Raw genomic sequence first — 21,249 nt, 5'->3', positions numbered from 1 at the left:
TTTGGGATTCCTCCCTCCACTGACCCGAATCTACATGCCTCAGACCACAGCTCTCACCTCCTTGAGTAGCTAGAAGAGAAGTCGGGGGCTCCACATCCCGGCTACCTTATCTGGGGACTCCCAGGTCTGAGAGCAGGGCTGCTGATTTGTGCAGTTCCCTGTTTTCATGAGAGGTCTGCTTACTAACACTGATGGTCCTACCTCTGCTTCTTTTAGGGCCAAGTCTCCTCCCTAAGCTTAATGGGGTTGCCTTATCTATCTATCTATCTATCCATCCATCCATCCATCCATCCATCCATCCATCCATCCATCCATCCACCTGTTGTTTTACATTTCACACCCATTACGCATTTACTTCGTAACTGGTAGTTTGTATCTCTTAACTGTCCTCACCTAATTTCTCTCCTCCCCCCAACCACGTTTGCTCTCTGTATCTATAACTGTTTCTGTTCTGTTGTTCATTTGTTTTTTCAGCTTCCACGTGTAAGTGAAATCATACAGTATTTGTTTTTCTCTGTCTGACTTATTTCACTTAGCGTACAGAACACCCCCTTGGTCCACGCCCCCGCCCTTTCTTTTTGGCCGCACCATGTGGCACGTGGGATCTTAGTTCCCCTACCAGGGATCGAAGGTGCGCCCCCTGCAGTGGAAGCGAGGAGTCTTAACCACTGGACCGCCAGGGAAGTCCTGCCCCCTTTCCATAAAGGCCTTTCTCTACCCGAACGTTCCCTAGGCCCCAACCCCACTTCCCACCCCAGGCAGAAATGAGGGGTTCTCTCAGCCTGAATTACTCTAGAGCATCGCACGAGTGAAGGCGGGAGGGGGCCCCGTGCAGTCACGCCTTTCGGAAGGAGGGACCCTCGTCAGCTCTGAAGGTCCCACTTTTCACCTGCTGGGGACAAGACTACATCCTTTGCCTAAGAAGCCGCCCCCTCCAGACAAAGGCCCTCCACTCTCTGAGGCCCTCCAGACGGCAACTCCTCTGGCATATAGGTCAGATCAGGGTCTCATGCTGCTGATGGCAGGCAGGGGCGGGAGGCAGGGGTCACCTTTGTTATGGGGAGAGGGGGGAGGGAAGGTCCCTGCAGGCTACATTCAGGTTCTCACCGTGGCTCCGGACGAGTCCTGAAAACCCACACTCGGACGAACAAACGCCGCGGCTCCCGGTCGGGCTCCTCGCTTCCGAAGCGGAAATCCGGGGGAGCCGCATCCGGCGCTGCGTGGGGTATCCGAGGGCTGACGGTAGGGGCGGGACTCTGTGGGAACGCCCACTGTTCGGGGTTCAGCGGCCCCTGCCTCCTGCCAGTGCCGTCTATCAGACCCCGAGACCCCTCCGTCTATGGTCCTGGGTCCTCCAGCCTCCGAACCAAGCCCTCACCTCCCCGAGGCCCTAGTGGGGGAAAGTCAGGGCGCTGCTCCGACCATCTCTGCCTGACAAGACGGGCGCCACCCTGTGAGCCTTCCTCCTTGGGGGAGAGACCCCCTCATTAGCACTGAGGGTCCTCACCTTGACTCTGGTTATGGCCAAGACGTCCCCCTCTGCAGAACTGGAGTCTGATCCTGCTAGATGAGGTCCTTCCCTCCCTGAGATCACTCGGGTGGAATGAGGGGATGACTCAGCAGTAGCTCTTCTGGGTCTCCCAGGGCTAAGAACTGTACAGAATTCTATTTGGCCCCCTCTGCTTTTGGGGGTCCCCTCATAACACTCAGCATCATCACATGAATTCTTGTTAGGGCTCAGGTCTCTATCTCTCTCTCTGCAAAACTGAGGCCAACCCCATTAGACAGAGACCCTCACCTCACTGAGACTTTCCAGGCTGAAATCAACCTGACATCTATGGCCAGAGCTTCCCGGGGATGACAGCATCAGAGATTTTTCCGGGGCCTCCTTTTATGCTGTGCGTGCTACCCTTAGTCCACATTCAGATCCTCACCTTGACACAGGATCAATCCTGTAACTCCAATCTCTGCTTTCCTGAAGCTGCTTGTCTTACATCAAGGTCCTACTCTCCTAAGAATTCCAAGTTGAAAGTCAGGGTGATCCTCATATGACCATAGTCCATTGGGGCCTCCAAGAACAGGCAGCAGGGATGCAACTCTATAGGACCTCACTGTTCTGGCTGGGTCCTTCCATGATTCCTCACTCAACATGCTCACTACATCTAACAAAGCCTGGCACTCCTCCTTCTACGGAACTGAGGTCACTCTCCTTAGTCTTTGGATAACTCCTATATTCAGGGGTGATTGTCTCCTCGGTCCTCATTCATGGGGGTTCTTATATCAGCTTCTGTCTCTTGATTAAAGGCTTCCTGGGAAACGCATATTCCTAGAAACATTTGACCGGTTACCCTATTGCAAATCTTGGGAGAAAATGGGTCTCTGTCCCGAAAGTGATGTAAGATTAGGAAAATACAGCACAAATTAAGGAACTCAGGACAGATGTTATGCTGTCAGAGAAAAAAAGCTGATATATTCCTTCTCTTCACCAGCTAGACTTAGGGTAGTTCTAAAATATTTACTTTCTACATAGAAGGATAGAGCCAGATAATCTTGTAAGCCCCTGATCATTTGAGGGTATCTGATTTTGCACATGCAGATGATCATATTGTACCGAGCATTATCTCTTTCTCTCCTTTATTCATATCTCTTGTTTATTTCGGTATTCGTACTGCTGTGGGTATGTATTCCAATCCAGTGTTTTGGTCACAGAGTCCTTCTTTTCATCACTCAAGATACATTTTGAAGTGTTAGAAGACAGTGAATTAACTGACTCATGATCAGCCTCAGGCTGGGAGGAGTGGAATGGCGCAAGCTCTGGACAAATTCAGACCAGAGGTCCAGTCCCAGCCATGTGACCTATTAGCTGTGTGAACTCAGGTCCATCACCAAGCTCTGTGAGCCTCAGGTGAAGTGGCTTTGTTAAGCCCTATTTTGCAGGGCTAGTGGCATGCAGGTAATGTATGTAAAACACCTGGCACAGCGCCTGGACCACATTGAGACTTTACACAATGTCTGTTTTTACCATGATTATGATTATTTTGGCTGCAGACGATACCACCCACCCTGAAGGAATTTTTAAATCCAGGAGATATCAGAGAATATGTGGCATTCTAGGACATGGAACACCAAATCAGTCCAAAATGCTGTTTACAAAGAATCTTTAATTTCCCCAATAAATCAAATATGAAAATTATATTTTCCTTCCAACTGAATGAAATTCAAATATTCTAGAATTTGCTTCCAAGACTAACTCTTTCTTCCTTCCAAGCTGCCCTTTCATTAAACTAAACAACCCCTATCGTCATTAACTTTACCGTCACCAAAAATCTACACCTCTCGTAGACTTTGCGGAATTACAACCAAAAAAAAAAAAAAAAAACTGAATGTGAATGCCCTTTTAATAGAATGGGCTCTGACTCCTTGTCCCCCAGCAAAGAGTATCAGCCCACTGGCTTCTGAGTTTCCAGTTTCAGACTACTGTCACCTTTATTTCAAAGACACTCCTTGGAGATGATGTGCATAAAACACCTAGGTTGTGCATTGTGTTCACCTGCACTGGGACAGGAGCACGGGGCACGTTCCATCCCTGCCCCGGGTGGAGATTTCTCTCTGGTTTACTCATGGTTTCCAAGTAACTGTTAAGGGCAGTTTTCCATTCCAGGCTTAAGTCTCTCAACTCTGAGACCCACCATCTGAGGGTCTGGCCCCTGTTCAGTGTTTCCACAGCCTCACTGGCTGGCTCACCATACGGCCTAACTTAAAATTATCTCCCACTGCAGGACTTTTATATTGTCCTAAAGTCTCAAAGTGCCTTGCATCAGGACATTTACACTAGACTCCTCATGAGGAACCCCTCAACCCCCACTTCTTACCCCTTATTTTTATTGGGCCTTTAGATCTTCGTTCACCAGCTGCTTTCTATGAATGCTGCTCTTAGACTCTAGAATTCTACAGGTAGGGGTTGGGTCTATGTTTCTTAGCATCCCCAGTACCATCCAAAAGCCTTCTGAAGAGCAGACGCTAAATTGATATTTGAACAATTAAAGATCAGGGCTTCCCTGGTGGCACAGTGGTTAAGAATCCGCCTGCCAATGCAGGGGACACGGGTTCGAGCCCTGGTCCGGGAAGATCCCACATACCGCGGAGCAACTAAGCCCGTGTGCCACAGCTACTGAGCCTGCGCTCTAGAGCCCGCGAGCCACAACTGCTGAAGCCCACGTGCCACAACTACTGAAGCCCACGTGCCTAGAGCCCGTGCTCTGCAACAAGAGAAGCCACCGCAGTGAAAAGCCCACGCACCGCAATGAAGAGTAGACCCACTCGCCGCAACTAAAGAAAGCCCTTGCAGCAACCAAGACCCAACGCAGCTAAAAATTAATAAATTAAAAAAATAAAAATAAAAAAAAGAGCACATGTGCAAGAAGGCAAAATACTGTGATTTCACTTCTCCCACATTCTTAAATAAGCAAATCCAGGTATATATACTTCAATTTTACAAAGAAAGACTAAAAGGAATAAAACAAACAAGAAGTGAATACCTCTTCAGATTTTTTTTTCTGTATCTCATGATCACACAGACTTTACTGTGGAATAATTTCCTTTTTCACAAAAAATCCATATTCCAATGTTCCGAATGACAAGAAATGATTCAAGGATTTCCAGTTTGTGTTACATAATACCAAAATTCTTATTTTTCAACCTGATAAGCTGCACTAAATGTGTGAGTCATATCATTAATAAACTTAGACTCTGAAGCTAAACACATCTTTAATTGAAAGGAACAACATTTAAAAATAGAAAAAAGAAAAATCTCCGATTTGTGCATATTGTCTAGGAACACAAATATATGTTGTGTTCCCATGAGCCACACCTTGGCCCTCCGCTAGTTGGAAGACTGACTGCTTTCTTTAAATACAATGTGAAGTATCCGCTCAGCCTTCACTAGGGACCGGAGGAGCTTTGGGACATGCCCTGGAACACCCACTGGCCAGCGTAGCAGTATGAGCCCTGGCTGCAGCTCTGGCTCAGGCTCTCTCTTCCTCATCTCTCAAAGCCTCTTCATACCAGGATGGGAAGGCACTGGGCTTGGTATCACTGACATTAGCCCCAAACTCACACATTCTTTTATATATCTATATCCATAACTATCCTGGAAGCACCCATATTAGTTTACAAAGATCATGCTCATTCTTTTTTATAGCTACATAGTATAGTACTCCACTCTGTGAATATACCATGTTTTTATCAATTAATATATTCACGGACATTGCAGTATTTTCACATTGTTGTGGATGTGTCTTCGGGGTTAATTTCTGAAAAATTGGAGTTACTGGCTCAAATGTAAATGCATATTTCCTTTTGTTGTATCGCCAAATTCTGTTTATGTTCTAATCTCATTCTTTGACGTGTAGCTGTCCAGCTACACGTCAAAGAATGAGATTAGAACATTCTCTAACATTACATACAAAAATATACTCAAAACCAATTGAAGACCTAAATATACGAGTGGAAACCATAATGCTCCTAGAAGATAACATGGGTGGAACACTCTTTGACATAAATCATAGCAATATTTTTTTGGATCTGTCTCCTAAAGCAAAGGAAATAAAAGCAGAAATAAACAAATGGAATATAATTAAAGTTAAAAGCTTTTGCACAGCAAAGGAAACCATTGACAAAATGAAAAGACAACCTGTGGAATGGGAGAAAATATTTGAAAATTATATGATCAATAAGGAGTTAACATCCAAAATATATAAACAGCTCATATAACTCAACAGTTAAAAAAGAAAAACCAAATAACCCAATCAAAAAAATGGGCAGAAGACCTAAACAGACATTTTTCCAAAGAAGACATACAGATGGCCAACAGGCAAATGAAAAGATGGTCAACATCATTAATCATCAGATAAATGCAAATTAAAACTACCATGAGGTATTATTACCTCACACCTATCAGAATGGCCATCATCAAAAAGAACAGAAATAACAAATGCTGGCAAGCATGTGGAGATCTGTACACTGTTGGTGGGAATGTAAATAGGTGTAGCCACTGTGGAAAACAGTATGGAGGTTCCTCCAGAAACTAAAAATAGAGCTACCATATGACCCAGCAATTCCACTCCTGGGTATGTATCCAAAAGAAACAAACAAACAAACAAAAAACAACAACCCCACCCCCTCACTAAGTTGGATGGTCTCCTTCAGGTTCTCGATGGTTCTCTGAGCCTGAGGGTTTCCACCGCTCATCTACCCTTCCCCCCAGCTTCGTCTACATGCCTCTGACCCCACCCTCCCAGTCCAACCTCTCTGTTTAGTAAGAAGGTGCCTGTGTCTGGCAGAGCCAGGATAGGATGAAGAGACAGTCCTTCCCAGCCGCCCAGATAGTCAAGAGTTTTGACCGGATCTTTGAGCACACACCAAGACTGTGAGGGGCCAGAGGAAAAGCACAGACTATGGTGCTGAAAGGGATTAATAAGGAACTTAGTGATTTGGCCCGTGACCCTCCAGCACACTGCTCTGCAGGTCCAGCTGGGGATAATATGTTTCATTGGCAAGCCACAATTATGGAAGCTAATGAAAACCCATATCAAGGTGGTGTATTCCTTTTGACAATTCATTTTCCTACAGACTACCCCTTCAAACTACCTAAGGTTGCATTTGCAACAAGAATTTATCATTCAGACATTAACACTAATGGCAACATTTGTCTCAATATTCTAAGATCACAGTGGTCTCCTCCTTTAATTGTTTCTAACGTTCTTTCATCCATTTGTTCACTGCTATACGATCCAAACCCAGATGACCCCCCCCCCCCAGTGCAATAGACTGCATGAATCTATAAAACAGAGAGAGAGAAGTACAAAAGAATTTCTCAGGAACGGACTCAGAAGTATGCCAGGTATGCTACCTTAAAGTCAGAATAACCTGCATTATAGCCAGAATAAACTTTAAATTACTGTTAAAAAAGGAAAAAAACACTAATTCGAAAAGATGCACGCACCCCAATGTTCATAGCAACATTACTGACAATTGCCAAGATGTATATACCACATCTTCTTTACACACACACACACACACACACACACACACACACAATGGAATACTAGTCAGCCATAAAAAAGAATGAACTTTTGCCATTCTGCAACAACATGGATGGAGTTGGAGGGTATTATGCTAAGTGAAATAAGTGAGATAGAGGAAGGAAAAGACTGTATAATACCACTTATATGAATGATTTCAAAAATAAAGCAAACTAGGGAAATATGACAGACTCACAGATATAGAGAACAAACTAGTGGTTACCAGTGGGAAGAGGGAAGGGGGAGGGGCAGGGGAAGGATAGGGGATTAAGAGATACAAAATACTATATATAAAATAAATAAGCAGGCTTCCCTGGTGGCACAGTGGTTCAGAGTCCGCCTGCCGATGCAGGGGACACGGGTTCATGCCCTGGTCCGGGAAGATCCCACATGCCGTGGAGCGGCTGGGCCCATGAGCCATGGCCACTGAGCCTGCGCGTCCGAAGCCTGTGTTCCACAACGGGAGAGGCCACAACAGTGAGAGGCTGGCGTACCGCAAAAAAATAAAATTAAAATAAAAAAATAATAAATAAGCTACAAGGATATATTGTACAACAAAGGGTATATAGCCAATATTTTATAATAACTGTAAATGGAATATAATCTTTAAAAATTGTGAATCACTCTGTTGTATACATGAAACTTATAAAATATTGTACATCAACTATACCTCAATTAAAAAAGATCTACTCTCTTAACAACTTTCAAATATACAATACAGTATTATTAACTATAGTCACCATGCTGTACATTACATCCCCAGGACTTCTTTATTTTGTAAATGGTTTGTACCGTTTGGCCATTTACACCCATTTCATCCATCCTCCACCCCACACCTGTGGCAACCACCAATCTGTTCTCTGGGTGTTTTTTTTTTTTTTTTTAATTTCCACATATAAGTGAGATCATATAGTATTTGTCTTTGTCTGTCCCTCTGTGTTACTGCAAATGGCAGGATTTCCTTTTTTTTTAAATGGCTGAATAATATCCGAGGGAGAGTGAGAGTATGACTGTGTGTGTGAGTGTGTGTGTATCACATTTTCTTTATCCATTAATGAACACTTACGTTGTTTTCATGTCTTGGTTATGGTAAATAAATGAATATGGGGGGGTTGTGCAGATAGCTTTTCAAAAAAGTTGTTGTTTTCTTTTCCTTCAGATAAATTTCCAGGAGTGGAATTGCTGGATCACACGGTAGTTCTATTTTCAATTTTTTCATGAACCTCTATACTGTTTTCCATAGTGGCTGCATCAATTTACAGTCCCATAAAATCATATTTTCTTGAATAATTTAAGCACATCCTAAATGCAAAAGGTATATATCTTTTCCTAACTTTAAAAGGTGTATATCTTTTAAATTTTGGAAAAGAAAGACTGAATGGAGTACGCCAAACCCATAAGTGAACAACTTTAATTTGTTTTCTCTATCTTCTTATCCTATTTTACTGTGGAGTTCTTTCACATTACCAAGGATATCCCTATTCCAATTCCATGCAGTCTTGTTCTGGATCACATAGATGATTTAAAAATTTTCAATTTGTATTTCAAAAAACAAAATTCTTACTTCTAAATCTGATAAAGAGCAGTAAGTGTGTGCCCATGTCATTCATAAGCTTATGTTCTGAATCTAAATAAACTTTCTTTTGAAAAGAAAATCACTTGAAAATTACCAAAAAAATAAGCCAACAGGAATTTATGCATATCAGGAACACTGGTTAACAGGCTTTTCCAACCACAAAGTGACGAATCGGCCTCTACCTCACTAGGGGTGACAGGAGCGACTGGATGTGGCCCTGGAATGTGCACTGGCTGTGGCAGTAGTGCCAGCCCTGGCTGCAGCCCTGGCTCGGGCTCTCTCTCCCTCATCTCTCAAAGCCTCTTCATACCAGGATGGGAAGGCAGTGGGGACCCTATCATCGACCTTGGCCAAAAACTCCAGGATTTTCATTTTGCTGGTTTCAGCTTGGGCTCTTGATCGCTGTCACGCATCTGATGATACACCAGGTATTTTCCTGCACCAAATCTTCTGTGATAAGCTTCCTGGGCTCCACCAAGATGAAGTGCCTCTTTCCATCAAAAACACCCAAAACATTCAGGAATTCCCAGATCTCCTCCTCAGAGGCGCGGTCGCCATGCAAGAAGATCACACCGAGGAGAGCCATCAGGGGCCCATTCTTCCGAAACCGCCCGCCACTGCTCCGACGCCCATCATCGGTGAGATCTAGCTTGCTGACAAGGGCATAGGAATCACCACTCAGCTTGACTTCCTTCAAGTCAAGGCCGCAGACCAGTTCCATGTGCTCAGTGGCTCTCCTTAGGATCTCAGGGAATTTTTTCCTGTACATTTTGTTGACAACCTTCAGCATGTCTACCTTCATGATGGGTTCTTTTATATTTCTGCAGTAGGAATTGCATCAACATCCCTGCCTTCATGGTTAGAAGGTCCTTCCGTAAGCTCTCAGTGGAGGTTGAGGCTTTAGAGCGACGTGCACTTTCTCATCTTGGCTCTTGACATCTTTTTCGGACATTGTGCATGAAACGGCTGGGAAGTAACGATGGTGGATGTGGATCTCTGAGGCTCCTAGGAATGCCAGCCACCGGGGAGTCCAAGGAAACATCCCCAAAACAGGAGAGGAAGAGAAGGGGGACTCTTCCCTGCTCAGTGGTTTGAGCACCCTGGAGATCCTGGGTCTCACCCCGGGCATGCTGGCATTTCTCACGAGCACTGAGTTTACTCTTGTGACCCTAGGGAATGATGAGTGTGATCAGGAACAGCAGGCGGGAGTGTGGGTGATGCCCGCACTTGGAGGAGGGAGGAGGAGGGGGAATGAGATGGTGTGAGGACCTTCAGCAGGGAGATTCCACGTAAGCTTTAACCAAGTCCATCTCTGCAGGTTTCCTTGAGGGCACTGCCCTAGGACTCTGCAGGGCTCTTGTTCTCCTGGTCAACCTGTCCCTGAGAACCCAGTGGAGAAACGGTGAGCCTTAGGCTGCAGCCTACCTGCCCTGTGTTTTACTGACTAGGGTGACAGCATGGTTGATAGTGGGTCCACTTGTGTTTTTCAATGTAGGGGGTCTTCTATGTTTAGCTTCAGGATTATCATGATAGCTCTTGGCAAGGCCTGGAAACTCCCCTCTCTGTTACTCTAAAGTTGACACCCCAAAGCTCTCCAGGACCCACAAGAAGGAAGTGAGAGGGGCACCTCAGCCCACCACTCTTATCAGGGGGAACCCAGTAGTTAAAGCTCTGTGGGTACCTCTCTGTCCTGAGCTTGTTAGATCCTAAGTCATCATTTGGAGTCCTCACTTGGATACCGCACAGGGTCATGGACTCTTCCTTTTGCTGACTGGGGGCTGGACCTTCAGACCAAGGATCTCACCTCCTTCCAGAACTCATAAAAAATGGGATGGGGATCCATGAAAGAAATAATTGATAAGCTAGATTTCATTCCCTTAAACTTCTAATCTGCAAAAATACACCATCAAGAGAACAAGAAGATGAGCTACAGTCTCAGAGGAAATATTTGCAAAAGACAGATCTGATGAAGGCTTTTATCCAAAATATACAAAGAACTCTTAAAATTCAATAAGAAGGAAACTAACAACCTGATTAAAAAAATGGACAAAAGATATGAACAGATACCTCACTAAGGAAAATATACAGATGGCAAACAAGCATATGAAAAGATGCTCACCATCATGTACCATTAGGGAACTGCAAATTAAAATTACAACCAGAAACCACTACGTGCCAAAATCCAGAGGACTGACAGCACCAAATGCTGGTGAGGATGGGATTCAACAAGAACGCTTTCATTGTTGGTGGTGATGCAAATGGTATAGCCACTTTGGAAGCCAGTTTGCAAGCTTCTCAGTAAACTAAACATATTCTATACTGTTGGTGGGAATGTAAATTGGTCCAGCCACTATGGGAAACAGTATGGAGGCTCCTCAAAAAATCAAAAATAGGGCTTCCCTGGTGGTGCAGTGGTTGAGAGTCCGCCTGCCGATGCGGGGGACGTGGCTTCGTGCCCGGGTCCGGGAGGATCCCATGTGCCGCGGAGCGGCTGGGCCCGTGAGCCATAGCCGCTGAGCCTGCGCGTCCGGAGCCTGTGCTCCGCAGCGGGAGAGGCCGCAGCAGTGAGAGGCCCGCGTACCGCAAAAAAAAAAAAAAAAAAAAATCAAAAATAACATATGATATTATCGGCAATCCCACTACTATCCAAAGGAATTGAAATCAGGACCTTGAAGAGATATCTGCATTCCCATGTTCATTGCAGCATTATTCCTAATAGCCAAGCTATGGAAGCAACCTAAATGTCCACCGACGGATGAATGGATAAAGTGTAAAGTATACATACAATGGAATATCATTCAGCTTTAAAAAGAAGCTAAAACTTCTCCAGCTATGGCAGCGTGAATAAATCTAGAGAACATTATGTTCCAGTGAAATAAGCCAGACACAGAAGGACAAATACTACATGATGTCATTTATATGAGGAATCTAAAATAGTCAAAGTCAGAGAAGCAGAGTAGAGTGGTGGTTGCCAGGGGCTATGGAGATGGGGAAAATGAGAAGGTTTTAATCAAAAGTTACAAAGTTTCAGTTATGCAAGGTAAATCCTAGGGATCTACTATACAGCATAGAGTTTACAGTTAAGAATACTATATTGTACACTTTCTAACAGGTTAAATCTTATGGTAAGTGTTCTTATCACACACACAAAATAAAAAGGGTGGGAGGAAACATTTGGAGGTCATAGATATGTTTATGGCATAAACTGTGGTGACTGATAGTTTCACAAGTGGATACTTATCTCCGAACTCATCAATTTGTATACATTAAATACGTACGGTTTTTGTATGTCCATCCTACCTCAATAAATTGTTTTTTTTTTTAAAAACCAACTAAACATACTCTTACCATACAATCTAGTAATCATGCTCCTTGGTATTTATCAAAATGAGTTGGAAACTTACATCCACACAAAAACCTGCACACCGATGTTTATAGCAGCTTTACTCATAACTGCCAAAACTTAAAAGCAACAAAGGTGTCCTTCAGCAGGTAAATGGATAAATAATGGAATACTGTTCAGTGCTAGAAATAAATATCAAACCATGAAAAGACATGGAGGAACCTTAGATGTGTATTACTAAGTGAAAGAAACTAATCTTAAAAGGCTACATGCTGCGTGATTCCAACTACATGACATCCTGGAAAAAGGCAAAACTATAGAAAAAGCAAAAAGACCAGTGGTTGCCAGGGGTTGGGGGCAGGGAGGGATGAATAGAGCACAGAGAATTTTTAGGGTAGTGAAATTACTCTGTATGACACTATAATGGTAGATACAAGTCATCATACGTTCGTCGGAACCCACAAAGTGTACAACACCAAGAATGAAGCCTAATGTAACTCTGCACTTCGTGTGCTAATGATGTGTCAATGTAGCTTCATAGATCGTAGCAAACGGCCCACTCTGATGGGGGATGTTGATAGTGGGGGAGGTGTGAGCTGTGTCGGGGAAGAGGGTACATGGGAACTCCTTGTACTTTCTGCTCCATTTTGTTGTGAACCTAAAACTGCTTTAAAAAAAAATAAAGTGAACTAAAAAAAAACTGATGGGGGGTGGTGGTTGTTGCTCAGCCTCACACCCTTCCCTGGGGATTTAAGTCTTGAGTGCAGGTGCAGGGCCAGTTTTCCCCTCTATGCAAGAGTGGGTGGGCCTCTCAGTCCTCACTCAGTTTCCTTGATTTGACTCCTGGCAGGGCCTGAGGCTCCCCTCTTTCTCGACCTGAGGACATTTCTTCAGAGAAAGGCTCTTATTTCCCTGAGATCCAATAGGAGGAGGTGAGGGTGGCCTTACTTGGCCACACCTGCCATGCCATGAGTGACAACTGTATCAGGCAGGTTGAGACCATATGATGGTGATCCCACTCAGGGTTCTAACTCAGTACCCTAAATCTGACTCACGTGAAGGCCTAAGATTCCCCCCTCTGCTGCCCTGGGACCTCCCCCTCAAACCAAGTTCCGCACTTTTCTGTGATCCCCGAGAAGGATATGAGGCCGTCTCTTCCTGACATTTACACCAGGATCTGTCACGGCAACAGGGAGGATTCTGTGAGGTCTCCGCTGATATGGGTTTGGTGGGCCCTGAACTCTTCAGGGTGCTCACCTTCCTCCTGGCGCACCTTGGAAATCCTATCTCTACTGACCTGAGTTGGCCAGCCTCAGGCCAAAGTCTTCACTTTCTCAACCTCTTACGTGGAAATCAGGTTCAGCCACATCTTGCCAAGGCTGTCTGGGGACTCTGAGGGCTGACGGCAGGGTCAGGAGTCCATGGGACACACTGTTCGGGGGTGGCGGGTGTGCTTCCTTCATTCCTCATTCAGGGTCCTCACCACCACATGTGGCAGAGACTGGGGCTCCTCCCTCTACTGACCTGAGCTCATCCTCCTAGGTAGGACTCACAAGTCCCTGAGAACCCTGAAGAGTAAGTGAGGGCATGCTCAGGCTGACAACTTTGCCTGGCATGTTGCTCTCCCCAGGCCACCCGTAAGGGGCCCTTCATCGTGGCTCCTGTTTCTTGATTAAAGGCTTCCTGGGAAAGGGCCCATCCCTGCAAACTCTTGACCGGTTTCCCTATTGCAAACCCTTCAGAGACTGGGTCTCCGTCCCAGGAGTGATGTGAAGTAGGGAAGTTGTAACGCAAGGCAGGACGGATGTGCTGTCAAAGAAAAAAAATACATTGGTTTTTCCCTTCTCTTTACCAGCAAGACTTAACCTTTTATGTAACTTCTCTTTGAATAGATTTAACTTCCAAATGCGAAGGGCTGTCCAGCATGATTTTCTGAGCCCCTGATCTTTTGAGGTTATCTGACTTTGGATATGTAGATGATCATACTGTCACTAAATATCTTCCTCTGCTTTCTTCACCCTTTTCAACTATTTTGAGACGCTTATTGCTGTGCTTATGTATTCCCATCCAGTGTTTTGGGCACAGAGTCCTCCTTTTTATCACCTGAGATATATTTTGTAGTGAGTGAGAAGTAAGGTGAATTAAGGAACACAAAGTTGGCCTCGGGCTGGGAGGAATGGAAAAGTGTGGGCGTCAGACTTAGTTAGGCCAGGAGTCTAGTTCCAACACTGTCACTTAACAGCTGTGTGAAATTGAACACATTACCAAACTCTGTGAGCCTCGGTCTTTTCATCTGTGAAATGGGTTTGAGAAGCTCTGCCTTGGGGACTGATAGAATTTATATAATGCCTGTGAAGTGCCTGGCCCATTGCCTGGCCGGTACTGAGACTTTCAAGGATGCCAGTTCTTACTATGATTAATTTGTCCCCTGGAGTTTCAACCCACTACACTGAGATTTAACTTTCAATCCAGGAGATGCCAGAGAATAAGCAGGGCTCTAGGGCAAAGAAACCCCTATCAGGCAAAATCCTGCTTAGCAAGGAAAACTAGTATTTCCCTGTTAGAGTATGTCATTCAAGGTCAACATGAGGTAGACTTCCTCAGTAGATGCAACACGAAGCTCTAAAATGTTTCACGGACCTAAAACTTACCTCCCTCTCAGTTGCCCTTCTTTATAAACCACTCCCACTTTCATTCATTTAACCACCCACGAATATCTATTCCTTGCCTAGAGTTTGCCAAATTACAATCAAGATAACTTAATTTGAATGATTTTTTTTAGTGGAATGGGCTCTGGCTCCCCCAACTAGGGCAAAGAGTGCCAGTCCAGTGGCTTCTGGGCATCCCCCCTCAGGGGAGTACCACCCTTATTTCTCAGAAACTCCCTGGAGACATGACAGCGTGAATAAAACATCTAATTTGCATAGTGTTCACCTGCACTGGGACAAGAGCACAGGACACATTCTATTCCTGCCTCAGGTGATTTCTCTCTGATTTACCCACAACCCCAAAGTAAAAGGAGACCTCGAAGATATTGCAGGTTTGGTTCCAGACCCCCAAAATAAAGTGAATAGCACAATAAAGTGAGTCACAAGGATTTTTTGGTTTCCCAGTGCTCTTACAAAATTTATGTTTACACTATACTGCAGTCTATTAAGCGTGCAATAGTATTATGTCAAGGAACAATGTACATACCTTAATTAAAAAATACATTTTTGCTAAAAAATGCTAACCATCATCTGAACCTTCAGCGAGTCCATCTTTTTGCTGGTGGAAGGTGTGAAATATTGTGAGAATTACCAAAATGTGACACAGAGACATGAAGTGAGAATACGTTGTTGGAAAAATGGCACTGAAAGACTTGCTGGAAGCAAGGTTGACACAAACCTTCAATTTGTTAAAAAAAGAAAAGAAAAAGCACTATCTGTGAAATACAATAAAGCAAAGCACAACAAAATGAAGTGTGCCTGTAACTGCTAAGGGCAGTTTCCCATTCCAGGCTTTGTCTTTCAACTGTACGGCCCACCATCTGAGGATCTGGCCCCTGCTCCAAATTATCAGTCTCATCTAGCCCACCACGCACCTAACTTATAATTACCTCCCACTGAAGGACTTACATTTTTCCCAAGGCCCACCACTGCCTTGCATCAGGGAATTTACATTCGACTGCTATCATGTGAAACCACCCCTTCTCCTTTCTTATCCTGTCTTTTCATTTGTCCTTTTGGTCTTAGAGTATACATCACCATTTTCTTTATATGATAGCTGCTTCTCGGCTCTATAATTTTATGGTCAGTGGCTAGGTCTCCTTCTTCTCAGCTCTCACAGTACTAGCAAGGAGCCTTCTAAGAGCAGATGCTCAATTAATGTTTGGGGAATAAACGAGCCTGTGAGCATGAGGTCTAATTTATTATGATTTAATTCTACATTTTTGAATGAGCCAAGCACATACTGTTATTTCTAATTTTATAAAACAGAGTAAAAGGAATTAGTAAACCAAATATTGACCATCTTACTTTTTCTATACTATACTACATACAGTATACTATACTATACTTAACTTTTTCACATTTTCAAGGAATTGCATATTGCAATGCCATGTTATCTTCCACCAAATTACTAAATAAGATGGAAGTTTTCCCAATATGTTTTACAAAACAGCAAAACTCTTATTCTTAAACCTGATAAACAACAGTAAGTGTGACTGATGTAATTCATAAACTTACATTCTAACGCTAAATAAAATTTCATTTAGGAGTAACGTTTGAAAAACAGCAAAAAACAAAGACGTATTTCCAAACTCCCCATACAGAACAGGAACACAAAGGTATTATACAGTGTTCCCTCTGTCACACCCAGCCCTACACTACTTGAAATATTGAATGCTCTCTTCAGCCACAAAGTGCAGAATTTGCCTCAGATTCTGTGTGGGAGGAGCTGGACAGAACACTGGAACATCCACTGGCTTGGGCTCTCTCTTCCTCATCTTTCAAAGCCTCTTCATACCAAGACTGGAAGGCACTGGGGACGGTGTGATTGACCTTGGCCAGGAACTCCAGGACTTTCATCTTGCTGGTTTCGGCATGGGCTCTCGGGCCCCACAGGAACTCGTAGCGCGCTGGATCACTGTTGGCCACTTGCCGGTATTCCAAATACTTCAGCTTCACCCAATCTTGGGTGATGAGCTTCTTGGGCTCCCCAAATATGAAGTGCCTCTTCCCAGTATAGACTCTCATCTTATTCAGGAATTCCCAGATATTCTCCTCTGTGGCGCAGTTGCCCTTCATGAGGATCACAGCCAGAATGTACATCAGGAGACCGGTCTTGGGTAACCCGCTGCCGCGGCTCATGGTCCCATCGTTGGGGAGAGCCATTTTGCTGACAAAGGTATAAGTATGCTTGGTACGGTCGACCTTCTTTAAGTCAACACCAAATAGCATCTCCATGCTGAAGGAAGCTCTTCTGAGGATCTCAGGGAATTGATTTTGGTACTTCTTAGCGATAAACTTCAGCATATGTGCTTTCCTAACAGGCTTTTTCATTTTATACATGTGCACCAGGAACTGCACCAACACACTCGCTGTCCTCCTTAGAGGGCCTTTTCGAGACCGCACGGCGGAGACGGGGGCCTGAGAGGAACTGTGCTTTTTCTTCATTTGGCCTTTGGCTCCTTTGTTTGATCTTGCGGGAGAAACACCTGCAGGATTAGTAGTGGTGGCTAGGGCCCTCTGAGGACTCTTGAGAGTGCTACGTGACTTAGCACCCGGCTTTCTCCGAGTAGTAACCCCAAGAGAAGGACATGAAGACGAGGTGGCTTCCTCCTCAGCTGCAGTGGCCTGAGCACCCGTCAGACCCTGGGTCCCACTTTGGGCCTGGCAGCGTCTCTCACGGGTGCGGAGCTTACTCTTCCGCCCCCGAGGCATGGTGACTGTGGTCAGGGACAAAAGGCAGGAGTGCAGGTAGGACAGCGGGGTGATCTGGCAGAGATGCGAGAGGATGAGAGGGAGTGAGTGCCTACAGCAGGGAGGTACCACCCTGCCTTTAAGAGGGCCGCTTTTCAGGTTTCCATGTGGGCCCTGCTCTACGAACACACAGGACTCCTGTTCTGATCACCCTGTCCACTAAGAACCCTGTGGAAATAATTAAAGTGAGCCTCAGGCTGCAGCCTGCCAGCCCTGCCTGGTGCTTATTGGGGCTGAGAGCAGCAGTGGGCAATTATCTAGTCCTTGTGGAGCCCCCTCTACTCTGGAGCATTGGGGTCCCCTCAGTTCATATGCAGGACCATCATATCAACTTTGGGCAGGGCCTGGGCCCCCTCCTCTGTGCTACTCTAAATTTATACCTCAGACCCAGATCCTCATCTTCCTGGGATACCTTAAGAAGAAGTGAAGGGGCACCTCAGCCTAGCACCCCTGCCAGGGGGCACCCACAGCTGACAGCTCTATGGGACTCTGTCCTGGGCTCCTTGGGGTCCTCAGTCCTCATTCACGGTCCTTGCCTTGGCTCTCACCAATCTGATACCATCAGAAATAAAGGAGGGGAAACCCGGGAGCCGTGCAAACAAAGAAGAGAAAGGGAAATCTCTCCCAGCAGTCTCAGGAGCAGTGGATTAAATCTCCACAATCAACTTGATGTACCCCGCATCTGTGGAATACCTGAATAGACAACGAATCATCCCAAACTGAGGAGCCGTGCGGATGAAAGGTTCTTGGTGCTGCGGCCAGGAGTCAGTGCTGTGCCTCTGAGGTGGGAGAGCCAACTTCAGGACACTGGTCAACAAGAGACCTCCAGGCTCCACATAATATCAAACGGCGAAAATCTCCCAGAGATCTCCATCTCAACACCAGCACCCAGCTTCACTCAATGACCAGCAAGCTACAGTGCTGGACACCCTATGCCAAACAACTAGCAAAAAAGGTACACAAGCCCACCCATTGGCAGATAGGCTGCCTAAAATCATAATAAGGCCAAAGACACCCCAAAACACACCACCAGATGTGGACCTGCCCACCAGAAAGACAAGTTCCAGGCTCATCCACCAGAACACAGGCACTAGTCCCCTCCACCAGGAAGCCTACACAACCCACTGAACCAACCTTAGCCACTGGGGACAGACATCAAAAACAACAGGAACTACGAACCTGCAGCCTGCAAAAAGGAGACCCCAAACACAGAAAGATAAGCAAAATGAGAAGACAGAAAAACACACGGCAGATGAAGGAGCAAGATAAAAATGCACCAGACCGAACAAGTGAAGAGGAAATAGGCAGTCTACCTGAAAAAGAATTCACAATAATGATAGTAAAGATGATCCAAAATCTTGGAAATAGAATGGACAAAATGCAAGAAACATTTAACAAGGACCTAGAAGAACTAAAGATGAAACAAACAATGATGAACAACACAATAAATGAAATGAAAAATACTCTAGATGGGATCAATAGCAGAATAACTGAGGCAGAAGAACGGATAAGTGACCTGGAAGATAAAATAGTGGAAATAACTACTGCAGAGCAGAATAAAGAAAAAAGAAAGAAAAGAACTGAGGACAGTCTCAGAGACCTCTCAGACAACATTAAATGCACCAACATTCGAATTATAGGGGTTCCAGAAGAGGAAGAGAAAAAGAAAGGGACTGAGAAAATATTTGAAGAGATTATAGTTGAAAACTTCCCTAATATGGGAAAGGAAATAGTTAATCAAGTCCAGGAAGCACAGAGAGTCCCATACAGGAAAAATCCAAGGAGAAATACGCCAAGACACATATTAATCAAACTGTCAAAAATTAAATACAAAGAAAGCATATTAAAAGCAGCAAGGGAAAAACAACAAATAATACACAAGGTAATCCCCATAAGGTTAACAGCTGATCTCTCAGCAGAAACTCTGTAAGCCAGAAGGGAGTGGCAGGACATACTGAAAGTGATGAAGGAGAAAAACCTGCAACCAAGATTACTCTACCCAGCAAGGATCTCATTCAGATTAGATGGAGAAATTAAAACCTTTACAGACAAGCAAAAGCTGAGAGAGTTCAGCACCACCAAACCAGCTTTACAAGAAATGCTAAAGAAACTTCTCTAGGCAAGAAACACGAGAGAAGGAAAAGACCTACAATAACGAGCCCAACACAATTTAGAAAATGGGAATAAAAACATACATATCGATAATTACCTTAAATATAAATGGACTAAGTGCTCCCACCAAAAGACACAGATTGGCTAAATGGATACAAAAACAAGACCCATATATATGCTGTCTACAAGAGACCCACTTCAGACCTAGAGACACATACAGACTGAAAGTAAGGGGATGGAAAAAGATATTCCATGCAAATGGAAACCAAAAAAAAAGCTGGAGTAGCAATTCTCATATCAGACAAAATAGACTTTAAAATAAAGACTATTAGAAGAGACAAAGAAGGACACTACATAATGATCAAGGGATCGATCTAAGAAGAAGATGTAACAATTGTAAATATTTATGCACCCAACATAAGAGCACCTCAATACATAAGGCAAATACTAACAGCCTTAAAAGAGGAAACTGACAGTAACACATTCATAGTAGGGTACTTTAACACCCCACTTTCACCCATGGACAGATCATCCAAAATGAAAATAAATAAGGAAACACAAGCTTTAAATGATACATTAAACAAGATGGACTTAATTGATATTAATAGGACACTCCATCCAAAAACAACAGAATACACATTTTTCTCAAGTGCTCATGGAACATTCTCCAGGATAGATCATATCTTGGGTCACAAACCAAGCCTTGGTAAATTTAAGAAAATTGAAATTGTATCAAGTATCTTTTCCGACCACAACACCATGAGACTAGATATCAATTACAGGAAAAGATCTGTAAAAAATACAAACACATGGAGGCTAAACAATACACTACTTAATAACAAAGTGATCACTGAAGAAATCAAAGAGGAAATAAAAAAATATCTAGAAACAAATGACAATGGAGACACGACGACCCAAAACCTATGGGATGGAGCAAAAGCAGTTCTAAGAGGGAAGTTTATAGCAATACAAGCCCACCTTAAGAAACAGGAAACAACTCAAATAAACAACCTAACCTTGCACCTAAAGCAACTACAAAAAGAAGAAAAAGAAACCGCAAAGTTATCAGAAGGAAAGAAATCATAAAAATCAGATCAGAAATAAATGAAAAAGAAATGAAGGAAACAATAGCAAAGATCAATAAAACTAAAACCTGGTTCTTTGAGAAGATAAACAAAATTGTTAAACCATTAGCCGGACTCATCAAGAAAAAAAGGGAGAAGACTCAAATCAACAGAATTAGAAATGAAAAAGGAGAAGTAACAACTGACACTGCAGAAATACAGAAGGTCATGAGCGATTACTACAAGCAACTCTATGCCAATAAAATGGACAACTTGGAAGAAATGGACAAATTCTTAGAAATGCACAACCTGCCAAGACTGAATCAGGAAGAAATAGAAAATATGAACAGACGAATCACAAGCAGTGAAATTGAAACTATGATTAAAAATCTTCCAACAAACAAAAGCCCAGGACCAGATGGCTCCACAGGCGAATTCTATCAAACATTTAGAGAAGAGCTAATACCTATCCTTCTCAAACTCTTTCAAAATATAGCAGAGGGAGGAACACTCCCAAATTCATTCTACGAGGCCACCATCACCTTGATACCAAAACCAGACAAGGATGTCAAAAAGAAAGAAAACTACAGGCCAATATCACTGATGAACC

At 44.0% G+C, this 21,249-nt stretch overlaps 2 protein-coding genes and 2 pseudogenes across 4 annotated transcripts in view; 1 reads left to right on the top strand and 3 right to left on the bottom strand.

Annotated features, from left to right (window-relative positions):
* CFAP47 (cilia and flagella associated protein 47) overlaps positions 1 to 21,249 on the bottom strand; it is a gene marked incomplete at both ends in the record, with an annotated part of 506,613 nt that overhangs the window by 438,668 nt on the left and 46,696 nt on the right.
* Positions 6,456 to 6,926, top strand: LOC309977989 (ubiquitin-conjugating enzyme E2 D3-like; annotated as a pseudogene). The gene has a single exon. The product of its transcript is annotated as a ubiquitin-conjugating enzyme E2 D3-like (transcript).
* LOC309977988 (melanoma-associated antigen B4-like) lies at positions 8,845 to 9,515 on the bottom strand (annotated as a pseudogene). The gene has a single exon. The product of its transcript is annotated as a melanoma-associated antigen B4-like (transcript).
* On the bottom strand, positions 16,393 to 17,424 carry LOC309977875 (melanoma-associated antigen B3-like; the record flags this gene model as incomplete). Its single annotated transcript, XM_082864234.1, has 1 exon — positions 16,393 to 17,424. One exon carries the CDS (start codon positions 17,422 to 17,424, stop codon positions 16,393 to 16,395), a length of 1,032 nt encoding a protein of 343 aa, XP_082720360.1.

The sequence above is a fragment of the Leucopleurus acutus genome (assembly GCF_964270905.1).
Source record: "Leucopleurus acutus genome assembly, chromosome: X".
Classification (NCBI taxonomy): Eukaryota; Metazoa; Chordata; class Mammalia; order Artiodactyla; family Delphinidae; genus Leucopleurus; species Leucopleurus acutus.
This window is presented reverse-complemented; position numbering and strand designations above follow the sequence as displayed.